The 15,665-nt window shown below is 40.4% G+C and overlaps 1 protein-coding gene across 3 annotated transcripts in view; it reads right to left on the bottom strand.

Annotated features, from left to right (window-relative positions):
• Window positions 1–15,665, bottom strand: part of NOS2 (nitric oxide synthase 2) — a 41,336-nt gene that overhangs the window by 2,851 nt on the left and 22,820 nt on the right. For all 3 annotated transcript variants that reach the window (XR_011358935.1, XM_069946173.1, XM_069946174.1), the window contains exons 15-24: window positions 14,576–14,625; window positions 12,531–12,705; window positions 12,226–12,358; window positions 9,975–10,053; window positions 7,965–8,146; window positions 5,395–5,558; window positions 4,602–4,812; window positions 3,156–3,243; window positions 2,567–2,685; window positions 2,271–2,419 (exon numbers count right to left, since the gene is read on the bottom strand). Coding sequence is in view for 2 of the 3 variants with exons in the window: in XM_069946173.1 (XP_069802274.1) it covers window positions 2,271–2,419; window positions 2,567–2,685; window positions 3,156–3,243; window positions 4,602–4,812; window positions 5,395–5,558; window positions 7,965–8,146; window positions 9,975–10,053; window positions 12,226–12,358; window positions 12,531–12,705; window positions 14,576–14,625 (1,350 nt within the window). In the remaining variant the exon portion in view is untranslated. The remainder of the gene's footprint in view (window positions 1–2,270; window positions 2,420–2,566; window positions 2,686–3,155; window positions 3,244–4,601; window positions 4,813–5,394; window positions 5,559–7,964; window positions 8,147–9,974; window positions 10,054–12,225; window positions 12,359–12,530; window positions 12,706–14,575; window positions 14,626–15,665) is intronic.

Below are 15,665 nucleotides of genomic sequence, written 5' to 3'. Positions count from 1 at the left end.
AGAATCTGTAAATTATCTACAGAGTAAGTTGTAAATATGATTGCTTGGAGTCCAACCACTAAACCCCATTTCACCAAGCAAGAGAAAGTGGTCCTCAACAATGGAATGGTGCACTAGTGCCCTTGCATGATCACTTCACTGTCTATGGGACAGCCATTGATACGTAAGTGCTGTACTGGGATATTTTCATCAGTCCTATTGATGTTGAATGGAGAGGCAGCCATGTAGGCGTATTACAGTACTTCTATATTCATAGTGGGGTTCCTGCAGCCAGATCCTTAGTGATTGACCCCTTAAGTTCACAACTCTTAAACAATGGTATATAAAAGCACAAAAATAATGAAAATATCTGATAAAACTTAAAGTGACACTGTCACCTCCTTACATCTCTACACAGGTGTGAAGGGTAAATTTAGTGGTTTTCATACCTTGTTTTATATCATACGTCATGGTGCTTGTTCAAGTAAAAAGTCATCTTTTATCAACTGCAGATTGTGTTAAGTGGGTGGGGCCTCACGGCATTAACGCCACTTAGCCCTGCCCCCTCGCCAGCCATTGGAACAGGCTGGCCAAAAGGTCTAGGCCCCACCCCCGGGGCCAACGGTGCAGTTGTGGGTGGGGCTGAGTGGCGCTAATGCCGTGAGGCCACGCCCACTTAACACAATCTGCAGTTGATAAAAGGACACTTTTTACTTGAACAAGCACCATGACGTATGATACGAATTAAGGTATGAAAAACGCTAAATTTACCCTTTACACCTGTGTAGAGATGTCAGAATGCACAAAGGGGGTGACAGTGTCACTTTAAATCCTATGATGAGCTGTTACAGGGTAGAGGGACGAGTGTGGTGCTACTGCAGGACCTTGAGGGTGTGTTTACAAGTTCAAGTTTGCAATTACTGAATACAAAGTGGATCTGAAAAGAGGACTCTAGTCTTTCCTTCAAAAATAAGGTCTTGCTGGGGATGGGGAATAAAACCTATTCTTAACTAGCTCTGGTCCTCTGCTGCTTACCTGCGGCTCCTGTCCCTATCCTATGCCAGTTCCTTCTTCTTTATGCTTCTGAGACAAATGCTAAGGTGGCAGGTTGTGTACCAAGTACTCGTCTCGGAGGCAGTAGGTAGAAAGAAGGTAGGGGGACTTGAAGAAGACTAATGGAAACTGTAGGGGGTTAGGGCTAGGTTAGTATAGGATTTTATTCTATTTTTCCTAGCCCCAGCAGCATCATATTTTTTTACTACACACTGGGATACCTTTACTATATGTCTTCTATGTGTGATGTCTTCCTCCCTTTCTATTCAATAATTGCAATTATAGTAAAAAGCTGTAGGCCATCAACAACAGATCATCAGGCATAAGACTCTCAGCAACCCCCACCAAAAGGTACTGCTCTTACAATTAATGCCATGGCTTAACCTACATTACCATACTATTAGCAGTGGCCGTGTAAGCTACTGGAGTGTTTCCCCTTTAGCGTGAATAGGATAATGCACCACTACTGTATACTAATTATACAGTGATACAACTACAAGCATTGGTAAACATTAAAGAGGCTGTGGTGCTGGCATGATCGCCACAGCCCTTTACCATACTATTATTGGTCATTGGTTTTATAAGGCTTGATAACCCTTTTCTGCCATCAGCTGGTATTGCCATTAATGTCTTTTGTAAGTAACTGACATCCATCTCCTCCTATGCTCTTTGTATTGGTTCCTCACTCAGTCTAGGAGGAGAGTCCTGGTTGGATACCTCTCTATTAATCCAATATGCTTCACAAGTCAAAACCCTATTACTGCTAGCATTTGGGACCCTAAAATACACATGGGGTTCACAGACTAAGGAGGGATTTTTTACAGCCCATCAGTTTATATGCCAGTCTAAAGTAAAAAATACTCTGACGCCCCAAATTGTTTTTAGAGACGCAGTCCTCAAAATATTAAATAAAGTACAAATTCCCCCTAAAACCTTCATGATAATGAAGGTTAAAAAACTACCTTCATTCCCACTATGGGGACATGATAGCAGGTTGGATGCGTCTAACCTGCTGTTAGTTTCCCTTTAAGGAATCTAGAGTATCTTTGACCATTCATGAGCCATAATCTACCTCAACAGGAGCTGTCTTGGATTTCTGCCATGAGTTACATCAGTTTTTTGAATTATTGGAAATGTGTTCGGCAGCGGTAGGGCATGTCCCTCCTGCAAAGACCCATCTACTTTTTAGGAAATATGCAAGATTGGCACAAAACAGGAAGACATTGTCTACATCTCACCTTTGCTTGTCCTGGTTGCCTGGAGTAAGCTGTGAATACATCTTGTATAACACCTTTGCTTTTCATGTATTCCTTCTCTTCTTTATAGATTTCATCAATTTTAGGTTGCCGGCAGCCAGTTAGTAAAATCATAGAGCCAACTTTCTTACCTGAAATTGCAATTTTATGACATCATTATTGGCACTTAAGTGTGTTTTTCATAATAAAAGTATGAATTCTTTTTTGATTTGGTCATTTAAGAAAATAAATCATTGTATGTTGCACTAATGCATCCATGTCACAATTAGTCTTCATACCTTTCTGTATCTCATACAACCTCTGCTGCCAGAAAGCTCTAAATGGAGATATTCCAGTTCCAGGGCCTATCAGAATGCATGGTGATAGGGGATTTGCTGGTAGATTGAAGGTGTTTGTGCTGAAAAACAGAGGAATATAAGTCACAAATATGTTATAAAATGGATTATTGTAATCATTGTCATTCATTTTGTTTTTCACCTTTTATATAGCTTTTTGATATATTTTACTTGTAGAACATGGGAAGAGTTTTTTTTTATATAGATATCTTTTGGACTAGCGCTCTTCCTACTACGATAATGACTATTTTAATTACATTATTTACTTTACATAATGACAATTTATTTTCCTACATATTAAATAAAATTAATATTATAATAATTATCTTCTTTTGTTTTTTGTTTTTTTAACAAACTGACTGCATTGACCATGTACTTCAATTCAACTAAATGTCTTCCTGTCTTATTTGGTTAGTAGGCTTTGTAGGAAAAGTGTCATACCTTAAATAAAACCATATTAAACCTTATTTAAGCCCTTATTTTTACATCAGGAACATAGCTTAAGTCATACTATCCTTTATTTTTCTCATACCTCCGAATAAAACAAGGAACCACATCATTTAGATTCATAGTGTTGAACCATGTACTGCATACCCCATGGTGAAATGGACCATGACCTCCTAAAAAAAAAATATATATTAATTTAAATAAGATAAATAAAAAAAATCCTTAAACAATGGCAAATCAAATATTGAACATTTTTAATCAAATGATAAGAACGGCAGTGTACTACTATATATTTTTTCATATTAGTAATTTAACTCTTTATAGAGCGTACAAGCCCTTTTAGACAACCTTACCAGTTCTCCGATACAAGCACCAATGTCATAGATCGGCTCTTAGCCATTACACAGCTCAATTATCATGCAGGCGGGACTGAACCATTTGTGCATTTACGGACACTTATCCCCCTTTGTAAACTAAAGATGATTTTTTAGTCCTGCAAAAGCTTTGTGAAAGCTGACACATGGGCATGTGCATGCTTGTAAGCTTACTGCTGTGTCTATTACACAAGGCAATTTGGCTATTAATCTTCTTGTGTAAAAGGCCCCTTTGCCTGTGTTTACACATTGCATATTTACTATGTTCTTTTATGCTTCACTGTATCCCTATTTAAAGTGACTGTACCACCAGGCCCAGGCTGAAGCACTGGAGGTGGGCCGAGCCACCCTTAGTGGGAGGAAACCCTAGCCCCTCTATGATAGGGTTCCATTGATTCTAATGGAGTCACGTCATGGAGGGGCTGGAGTTTCTTCCCACTAAGGGTGGGTCGGCCCGCCTCCAGTGCTTCAGCCTGGGCCTGGTGGTATAGTCAATTTAAGTAAAACTCAAGGGGGGGAGATTTTTGAAGACCGGCGTACAAGTACGCTGTTCTTATATTAGGCCCCGCGCCCTTTCCCCGGCAGGATTCACTAAGAGGCGAATCCATGAATCCGGCCAGGCGCTCGAACCTGCATCCGTCGAACTGATTCTTCACCTTCTAGCAGGTGTATATTTGGAACATTTACGAGCAGGTGTAAATCATGTTTTAGGTCTCCTGGTTGGAGTGAGATGTTGACCTTATAGAAAAGCTACCTTGAAAAGGCAATGTGAGAGCTGTAATTCATATGCTTTCTACCAAGAGCTGAAAATCTGTGCTGGTTATGTGATGATTCCAGATCCAAAGGCTCATCATGTCACATTACAGTATATGTATCAGGATGTGTTCACATGTGCAGATATGTTGCAGATTTATTGTGGTTTCTGACTTTCCTATTACCAACACACCCACAGAAAATCCATACATGTGAAAATACCCTCACCCGCTACACTAACAGGACTGGTTTTCCTTCCCTGGAAGTTAACAAATGAATTCCTATTCACTAACAACCTTAAATTTTCAAAAACCACAAATATTGTTGGGAAATGTCAGCATTTATTGAATAAGTTTTAATTAAAGCTATTTATTATCTCAAAACGTGACAGGTAAGTTACTAACCTTTGGTTCTGTAGTTTACAACTGCAACAGTAAGGTGAACCTCTCCAGGCGTCATGTCATTCGAGGAGCTTATAGAGTAGTACCTTGCCTTAAGTGGTGGTAACTGAGTCAACAGAAATGTGGTAGGTACTTCAAGCGACCTAAACTCTTCTAGTACATCAAGGAATGATGGGTAATTGTAGGATATCCAGGCATTGTACTTTTCTGTATCCTATAAATGTAATATAGTGCAATCAATGCTTTATTAAACTAAGACCCAGAACTACACTCTATACAGTGAAAACCTGCAATAAAGCTGGGTTCATACTGTGTTTGCGCCACACGTTTAGTGTGTAGATTGGAGGGCCTCCCCAGATACATGCTAAACATGTCCACACACTTCCTACTTGATGGGGGACAAAAGAGTGTCTTTTCGAAATTCCATGTCAGTGACTTTGGTCACTTAACACACCAGTGAAGCTTTCACAAAAAAGCAACCATCAACATATGTCCACATTGCGTCAAAGTAGTGGACAAATATGCTGCATGTCTCAGAATTGTGCATGCAAAACAACATGTAGTTGTTTTTATTTCTTATGCTTTTATTTAGTACTTAGCATCTTAAGTGGGAAGAAAAAACATATATATATATTTATTTATTTTTTTAGACAATGTTTCCAGTTGTTTCTCCAGTTACATTGTCAGATGATGTGTGACCTCTGCCAAAACTATAAATATAAACTTCCCAAAATAGACAAAGTCCATTAAAATAATGGACAATATTAGGTGCTCAGTGAGTGAACCATGTACGTACTTTGCTCAAGTCTTCCAGTCTCTGTTTGTCTTCCACGTCAACAGTCAGAAGAGACAGCTTTTTCAAAAGTAGTTGAGAAGGTGGAGTAGTTATGTCTAGGAAGTAAGTTAACGCCTGGGACAGTGAGCAGGGAGGGACTTTCTCACTAGTTGTCCAGAAGTTACCTGAAAACACAGGAAGGAGAGGAAATTTATTAGAACGGGATCCAAAGTGTTTTTGAGAGTTTCTAATTTTTCCCAACAAGATGATGTGTGAAATCCTATAAAATCCCATTAATGACAAGACCTTGGACAGCTTCACACATCCTTCCTTCACATCCTAGGCAGGTGCTTTAACTTGCACAATAGATTACAATAATTCATTTTCAATAGTTCCTAAATCTTTTTTTTTTGTAACAAAGACATTGTATGACTGTCCCTTATAATAGCATAGGTTAACCTTTAGTGAACCTACAAAATATACAGCCCCATCAGAGAGAAGTAAACTGAAGCCACACACCGGAATACCCAACAAGTACCTAGACACTGACTAATCTAGATACTCACAAATGTTTTTATGTTTTACAAACTTCCCTTTGCAAAGTCCATCGGAGAATGAGCACCCAGACCTCAAGCAAGTAAAATTTTGACAAGTTTGACATTTCAAAAGTTTTTTAAATGACTTTGACACTTTAAATGGCTTCTTTAAATCTGTATACAAAAACCTGTAGAAGGGTACTTTATGTTATTCTGATTAATACCCATGTGCTGTATATAATACAAAAAATAGAGTGGTTGTCTTTTCTGGCCCATAGAGAGAAAAGTCCCAAGTTGATGTCTATATGTCCTAACAGGGCATATGAACAAGGGTTGTCTTCAAGAAACAGTTCTTTAAGAAACTGTGTTTGGGGTTACTAACATAGAGAGTTACACAAATTGGGACTCTCTAGCTGGTACTGGTTCATAGTGGGAATAAGAGCCCATTAGATGACCATTCTTCGTAGTATATATCAGAGGCAACCATAGCAGCTATCGAAGCAGCATCTTTACCAGGGCCGTTTCTAGAGGCGGGCGGGCCGGGCGACCGCACGGGGCGCCGACAGCTAGGGGGCGCTGGTGGCTCCACTGAGCTGCGCGCACCCCCGGCCACCTGCCCGCTCACCCCATCACCTGGCTCTGTGACCCCCTGCCTCTGTGCCCCATCACAGGGCAAGACTGGTGCCCAACCGTAGTTCTGCCCCGCCGCCCGAACGTAGCTCCGCCCCCGCCCGAACGAAGCTCCGCCCGAACAAAGATGTGTGCAGGGGTGACGGCGGCCTGCTCCTTGCAGGCTGGAGAAGAGGAGAGAGGGACCTGCTGTGTGCTGGAACAAGGTGAGTATAATGGTTTGGTTTTTTGTGTGGACAAAGCATGGGGGGGTTACTACTATGGGGGGGAGCACAGGGGGGCTTATTACTATGGGTGGGGGAGCACAGGGAGGCTTATTACTTTGGGTGGGGAGCACAGGGGGGCTTATTACTATGGGTGGTGGAGCACAGGGGTACTTATTACTATGGGGGGGAGCACAGGGGGGCTTATTACTATGGGGGAAGAGCACAGGGGGGATTATTACTATGGGGGAAAAGCACGGGGGGTATTACTATGGGGACTGCACAGTTGGGTTTATTACTATATGTGAACAAACCATGGGGGGATTATTACTATGGGGGGAGCACATGGAGGATTAATACTATGGGGGGGCACATGGGGATTATTACTTATGGAGGCACAGCAGGGGATCCTACATACAGGGGGCAACTCACATACCTACTGACTTTACTGCACAAGACACAAAAGAAGTGGAAGTTGTAAAAGTGCGGAACCTAAGATGTTTGTCTGGCATGTTCACAAGAGATGAATTGTTGCTGCAAGAAATCATCATGGTGGACTGGGCCAGATGGAGAGGAAAAGGGAAAGTGATGCCTCAGATCAAAGAAGACATCGCCTGTGAGTCACTGAACTGTTTTGTTTTTTTTTTGGGGGGGGGGTGCGGGGAGGGGGCACTTTTAGCAGGATTCGCCCTGTAGTCAAAATTACCTAGGAACGGCCCTGATCTTTACTATGTACTATCAAAAAATACAGCTGGTATAGTTCTGAGTGTTGTCTAATAGGATAGTGTCCATTCTATCTGCCCCTTTACGGCCCTATTACATGGAAAGATATCATGCGTAAAATCGTTATAGCATTCGAATTTAAGCAATAATCTTTCCATGTGTATGCAGGCAACAATCAAACGACAAACAAAAATCTCTGCCTGTTGAAGTATCTCTTGTCATTATATAGCCAAGCATAGTAGGTACTGGTTTGCCATTAGTTAGATTATAGTACAGGGCATATTTAAAGCTATGAATAGGATGGAACTGCAAAAACTCATCATAAAGCAAAGAATTGTCTTTTCATCATAAAGTCATTTAAAAGTCTTTGATGATTGAAGTCGGGAAGTGGTTATATCAAAGAGACAGCATCATTGTCCATTATAATAGTGACGCAACAACCATCTGAACATACCAAGAAGGAAGTCGAGGCGTTCACCAAAACAAAATAGATTCTTACCCTGTTCACTGCGAGTCTCCAGACGGATGTCCTGATTGATGGAGGGCGCATCCTTCAGAAGTTTAAGTATGCTTGTAACTAGCTCTGGCTGGTTGCCAGGAAACACACCAACATGTTCTCCTGGCAGATACTGGACTTCCTGGTAATTCTCACTGGAGAGTTTCACTAGGAGGGTGGCACGACTGAAAACAACAAGCAGGAACTCATAATAGGACTAATATGTATACAGGATTTCCTTTCTCTGAGCAGAATCAACACATTCATTTACAGAGAGACCTCATGAGGTTGCTAAGTTTTGCTTCTTGGATATTTCGTAGGAGATGATAATTTGTCATTATGGCAAATTTAAATAAACACATTTTATCACAAAGTTAAGCAATTTTGTGGGCATTCTTGAGGGAGAATGACATTGCCTTAGTTAAAGGGGTTGACCACTTTATAGTAAAATTAATTAGTGTACTGTATTAAGTGTACTCACTGTATATACTGACAGCAGCTCCCTGTGTACCTCATAGAGCTAAATTCAGACTCCCCTCCTCCAGGCTGTGCTGTCCTGCTCTGTGGTGAGTCTGTCCCTAAGATGGCCGACATGGAGGAGCATGTGACCATGCCCTGACCCTAGTGTCCAACACTGAGCCTGTATATGCCTATGGAGGACACTGGGGGGGGGCATGGTCACATGCTCCTCCATGACGACCATCTAATGGACAGACTCAACACAGAGCAGGACAGCACAGCCTGGAGGAGGGGAGTTTGATTTTAGCTCTATGAGGTACACAGGGAGCTGCTGTCAGTATACACAGTGAGTACACTTACTAATACTGTACACTGAGTAATTTTACTATAATGTGTCCAACCCCTTAAATCAAGTTAAAGGACACCTTTGCACTGATTTTTTTTTTTTGGTAATTAGTTTGCTAAATGCAAAATGGAGCAACTTTCCAAATTGTGTAAATTAAATATTTTCTACCATTTAGCTGCTAATCAGAGCAAGATAAAATAAATCTGTCAGTGAGAATTTCTGCTTTGTCAGCATTATAGCTAGCAGCAGGGAAGGGCAAGGGTTTAGACGCCAGCCCAAAAAATAGATTGGGGGAGAGGAACATTGGAGACAGAGGAGAGCTGACACAACGCAGTCTAAAGAGAGCAGTAGCGTAGCTACCATAAAGGCAGACCATCTTAGTATTGCAACCAATTCTGAGCATGGCCACTATAAGACAATAATCACTACATAAAGGCCAATATGATTAGAGATAAGCAAACTTTCAGCAATCTTAAGGGCCTATATCACGGGTCGTTAAGAGGAGCAAACGAGCGCTCTCAGCGCTCGTTTGCTCCTCGTTCCCCGCTCGCTGCTGCCGCTATTCAACGCAGCTGCAGCGAGAGGGTGAGTGCGGGAGGGGGCGGCGGGGAGCTGCGGGGGGGCTGCCCGGGTGATCGCTGATCGTCTGGGCAGCCCATAGGATATAGCAGCGTCTGCTGCCGACGCTCCTATTCAACGGAGCGACGGCAGCAGATCGCTGCTATATCAGCGACTGCAACGATCAGCCGACATGAACGATGTTGGCTGATCGTTGCACTCTATTCCACGGGACGATTATCGTCCGTAGCGGCCGATATCGGCCGAATACGGACGATGATCGTTCCATGGAATAGGGCCTTTACTTATCTCTATATATAATTCTAATTCATTCTACCAACAGTACACTTTTATAGCATTTCATTATTTTTATTGCGTATTATAGACATAATAACATAAGTAATAAAATTATCCAGATATTTTAGTCAATGGCCTAAAATACCCCCTCCCTCCATACACATTCAACTGCAACTGGCCATATCTGTAAGAAATGTCAAAATAGTAAACTACTGGCTAGAGGAGTGCCATAAAACTGTTTCTATTGAACACATGACTAAATATATTCATATAGAATTCTAGAATATATACAGTACTAGATTTTTCTGAAGCCAAGTTGTATTAGGATGCCTCATTGCCTACATGCTACTTACCTAGACTTAGAACTTTGCAAATGTTCCCTTGACTTTAGGGTCATTTTCAGGACACTTCTTGAATGCAGTTTTGAAAGTGCTGAATGCAAAGGAACAACATAGAAACATGTGGTCATTTATGAGATTAACCTCAGAGTTTCTTGCCATAATTATTTTTCTATATTGTATGTGTCTAATTCCCTTTAAGGGGAATTTCCACCTTTTGACATACTGTAATATATCTCTATCTTGTGTTTTTTTCTTTTTTTTTTCCCTTAAATAGACATACACTAAATACTGCATATAAAATTCTGGCTCCCTCAGCCACCACTAGGGGGAGCCTAATATCTTAATGTGTACTTTTTTATCATAGTCCAATGAATATACATTATATGCAGTAGTGATGGCTACTGGATTAATTCCAGCTTTACATATAATTAAAAATTACTGTATGTAATTAAAATCCCACAAAAAAGGTTTAAAAACACAAAAACATTTTTGTGTAGCTTTTTAAATTGTAATAAAATGGCTTCCTAGACATCCCCTATTCTGTTTGTCCACCTGTCCTATGTAGTCCTAGTTCAGGGATGGGGAACCTTCGGCTCTCCAGCTATTGCAAAACTAAAATTCCCATCATGCCTGGACAGCTAAAGGCTGGTAATTGTAGTTTTTCAACAGCTGGAGGGCCAAAGGTTCCCCATCACTGTCCTAGTTCATGCAATCTTCATTATGTTGTGTTAACCAGTGTTTTCTCAAGTCTTTAGGGAAAAAATATTCTTAGAAACAACACACTTACAGCATGCTATGATTTGAACAAAGGCCAACTGGCCCAAAATCTAATAATTACCTGCAACACACGATCCATTGCAATTTCTTGTTCTCTAAAGCTGGGTCTGAATCCAGCCAAAGGTGTGGGGAAGCCTTGCTGGCACAATTTATCTGATAAATGTTCCCCATTACCCATCTACACTCACACGGTAATTGACAGGCTTTTCTATATTGAGAGCAATTAAATGTGATAGATAAAAATTGTTGATTTTTTGCTGCATTTTGCTATATACTGTATGCAGTAGTTTCTAAAATAATACAATCAGACTGTTACCTCTAAAAAGTAATTGGTCCCTTTGCTCCTCTGTTTATATGCACATCGGTTTGCAACCTGTTTCCTTAGTACATTGCGCCAACACCTTTTCCGGGTTTCAGCTATTAGGCAGATGTTGGATAACAATGAGCTAAGTAGTGTGCAGAAAGAATAGGATAACTGGGAACTGACAGCAATTGTAAACATAAAAGCTGGCTTCCCTAACAGTATAAGATATCTGCTCTTCCCAGCAGTAAGTCTGTAATACCATAATATAGCTGCATAAAAAAACTATTCTTTATTGCACTGTTACAGTCAGTTTATGCAATTCCTTAAGGACAAAGAAGATGTATGACCTATGCATAGGACAAGGCTGTTTCCGGATGTTTTTCATATTTGTATGGAGTGTGCCACAAAACTTCTCAACCGCTACTCCAAATCCATCCAAATATCCACTCATAATAGTCACCAACTACATACAAGCGAGTGAGAGACCGTATAAACATCATATTAACAGGAGAGAAATATTATGCGAGGGAGCTGCAAGCTGGAGGTTCATTTAAAGGAGAAGTTTGGCCAAGGTTTTTAAAGAATGGGGGAAAGGAGGAATATAATAACCAGTCCTTACTTACCTCTCCCCGTGCCTTCCATCCGCCGGGTTACTTTCCCCGGGACCCCGGCTGAAAGACATTTTGCCCGTCCCAGCTTATGCACTGAGCGCTCAGCGGAGCCCTCCCAGTCTTTGACTGGCTAAGTGGCCAGTCAATCAACCGATTCATGACGTCGGCCCTGGTTGAGATCCCTGAGCCCGGCAGGGGTCCTATAGCGGCGATCTGGTGCTGAAGAGGCACAAATTGAGAGGTCTTTTATGTGCTCTTAAAGAGGCACTGTTGTGAGCACTCAAAGGACTGTTTTTGGTCTCTTTTTTTGACCAAAGAAAAGACCAAATATCAGCATGGAGGGAGTACGGACTACAGTTTGGCTGTATGTTTAACGTTGATTGAAACATTAAACTTAAAAAAATAAAATAAAGCAAGTATATTGCAAAACTGGTTGCGATCACAACCCTTGTTGATTTCCTAAAAAAAAAAACTTCTGCAACAGATACACTTTTTTACCCTGTGTTTTTTCTAGGTCCTGGGTAACTTTTTACATTTTAGGTTCAAACAACATTCTTGCCATAGACAATACCTTTAATGTGATCTAAAGGTTGAGTTTCGTTAACAAGACGATAGTTTTCAGGAATCCAGCCTTCTGTTGAGGTATAACATTTTGGCAATATAATTTTCTGTCTGTCCCGAATCCTGAACACTTCACAGGCAGCCTGAAAATTACATAAGCCACATCAGTTAGGTATGTCAACAGACATGGGTATGGCTAATAAATCACTATTCTAAAAAAAAAAACAGGAGTCAATATACAAATTAACATATACAGAAGATATAAATACATAAATGAAGGAAAGTTATGTGAAAGTGGGAAAAATCTATGCATACCTTAAAAGTGTGGACAGCCCATGACAGGAATGCCTCTTCCTGCCCACAAAGTTCATCTCCTTCACCTGTACGGCTAATCTGGGAAGCACCAAGCTGTGCCAGTTTCTGGTCAAGGGTATGGGCAAATGCACAAAACTGTGGGTACATGCTGGAGCCAAGTCCAAAAACAGCGTACCTGGTGTAAGATTAGACATTTGTAAGACATATGTATTATAAATAGATAAAAGATAGAGATGAGTGAACCTGGAGCATGCTCGAGTCGATTGGAACCCGAACTTTCGGCATTTGATTAGCGGTGGCTGCTGAACTTGGATAAAGCCCTAAGGCTATGTGGAAATCATGGATATAGTCATTGGCTGAATCCATGTTTTCCAGACAACCTTAGAGCTTTATCCAAGTTCAGCAGCCCCAGCTAATCAAATACCGAACGTTCGGGTTCGGATTGACTCAAACCCGAACCCGGTTCACTCATCTCTAATAAAAAATCTATATCACAAGTAAGATTGTAGGATCAGGTTTTAACTGGGCTATACACTATAGCCAAAAGCTAGTTGAGCCCCCCAACTGCGGCAGAACCAACCTATATTTTATCTAACGCTCTTTAAGGGTAGCTTCACACATACCATATTGCAGCGGATTTGATGGTGCGGATGCGCAGCAGATTTGATCTAAATAACTGAACACAGCATCAAATCTGCACCATCAAATCTGCTGCGATCTGCTGCGGATCCTGTACGTGTGAACGCATTATAAAGATTTTTATACACCTTCAATAACTGTCATCCAATGACAATGACACAATCGTTCAGCCATTATCTCTCCCATCCTGCCTACACACGTGGACATTTGGATGGCCAAAGTTACGGGCATACCCTATGGGGAGCTTGAGAAGGGCTTGAGAAAGGCACTGCTGGATTTGAGTGCTGAAACGCGCCGCCACAACTTGATAAAACTCTTTTCTATGGAATTAGCTTGCAAGTGGTTTGCATGAGACCGTGTACACCTGTGCAGTTGGTTATGTGGTAAACCACTTTGATTGCTGCGCCACCTGCGCTCCATACCCTTAGAGGATCTGATGTGGTTCCTGTGGTCTAAGGAGGAACTGACTTTTCCACATATATCACATAAAACATGCATATCATGTAAACCATAAAATGTAGTCCAGCATTTTCTGAATGGAATCACCACTTTATTTCATATCCATTAAAACATCTGCAGACATGTTATAAATGCATTAAAAATGCAGGCGCGTTTCAAGCAAGTTTGTCCTTGTTCAAAGTATAGGCATAAAACCTATAATGGATTAAAACCATTTAATAGATCAGGAAAAATGTGGTGATTGTATTTCGAAAGGTGCCTGGCCCCAATTCATGTTTTGTATTGGATTCATCAACCACCAAGCCAATTGGTTCTGTCCACAGCACCAGATATTGAGGCAGTTTCCTTAGGGCACAAAATGTGGTCAGCGCCGTTTCTTTTCGTTTGCCATATATGACATGCCATCAAAATAAAGCTGTGGCTAAGGGTCCTATTCCACGGGCTGAGCAGGGCCCGATCAATGATGTAAACGAGCGGCGCCCATAGGAGACAGGGGCGGTCTGCTGCAACAGCTGCTATTACACTGTGTGACTGCAGCAGATCGTTAACAGGCTGATCGTTGGCATTTTAGACTGTTGTAAGACAACGATCTGCCGACAGCGTGTATGTCGGCTGATCGTTGTCTTCTATTACACAAAGTGATTATCGGCTGCAGCGGTCGGTATCGGCTGAATATGGCCGATGCTAACTTCATGTAATAGGGCCGTTACTTCTTGGCCTTGATCAGTGATGAAACTTAGCTGTGTCCTTGTAGTGTACTTGTGAACCTTATGTATGTTTAATGGAGCCAAGAGCCAACAGAGGTGACATGAAATATCTTTGCTGGGAATGCATTGATTTTAATTATAGATGACATTGAAATGAATTGGGTTTTTTAGTTAATTAAATTAATTGCTGAAGTAACTGAATTTAATACTAAATATTCATTATTTCCATAGGTGTCATACCTCAATTTGTCTTGCAGTTTCTTCAAATTGAAAATTGATTTCTTGAATTTCTGTCAGAATTAAAAATATACATTTAGTAGAATATATAAAGTAACAATATTACTAATGTAACAGCACTGAAAAGGTATTTTTAAATATTGGGTTTACATTATTTAATATATGTAGAGTAAGGGTCTGTTCACATCACCATCTGACAATATGTTTGGTATTATATCATGGCGTACTGTCATTGGGTCCATTGAGTTTAATCGACTAAATATAGTAATTTGTGACCATGTTTGATCGATATTTATTTTGTGAGACTCAAAAGCACAGCAGATGGTGCAAAATACGATGTGATAAGCCACTAATAGGCATACATTGTCTTATATACTGATTACTAGCTCCACTCAATAGCAGACAGCAACTAAAGCCATCAGCATATCAAAAGTACATGGTTCATTTTCAACTATTAGGAATAGTTGGACATATGGACTTATATAAGGGATCCATGCAAAGCAAGAAGATCTAACAAACAAATATTATACACAGTCCGACATTATACATCAGTACGACACTACTATGCAGAACTGTACTTACTTATTTCCAATCATATTATTATACAACTAACTCTAGAATCAATGATTAGAAGTAGAGTTGAAATTATACTCTGAATGAAATGGCCATTGAATTATTTAGATTATGTCATTATGGACTTTATGAGACTAGATAAATCGCTAGCCAATTTATAAGGTTCAGGTTAAGCAAATCAACTTATCAAGTTATAGTAGTTGTATCTTGTAATTTTTTTTTTAACCAATTGTAGTCAGTAAAAACAATAAGTAAAATATAAGTCCTATCTTAAAAGCTCTAATTTTTTTTTAATATGGAGTTTTTTAATATTTAAATGAAGTTTTTGTTTATAAAAAAAAAAAAAAAAGATTAACATTGCCACAGTGTCTGCCACTATCCATTTCTTCAAAATTTCAGCTGACATACCATGCAGACAGGAGATGCCTACTCAGCATAGACAGCACAGATCTCTGTCATGTTTTCCGTAGCCCCAGTAAAGGTGGGTGCCAAAATAATCCTGCACAGGGGCCATCTAACA

This window comes from Dendropsophus ebraccatus, chromosome 11 (assembly GCF_027789765.1).
Source record: "Dendropsophus ebraccatus isolate aDenEbr1 chromosome 11, aDenEbr1.pat, whole genome shotgun sequence".
NCBI classification, from domain to species: domain Eukaryota; kingdom Metazoa; phylum Chordata; class Amphibia; order Anura; family Hylidae; genus Dendropsophus; species Dendropsophus ebraccatus.
This window is presented reverse-complemented; position numbering and strand designations above follow the sequence as displayed.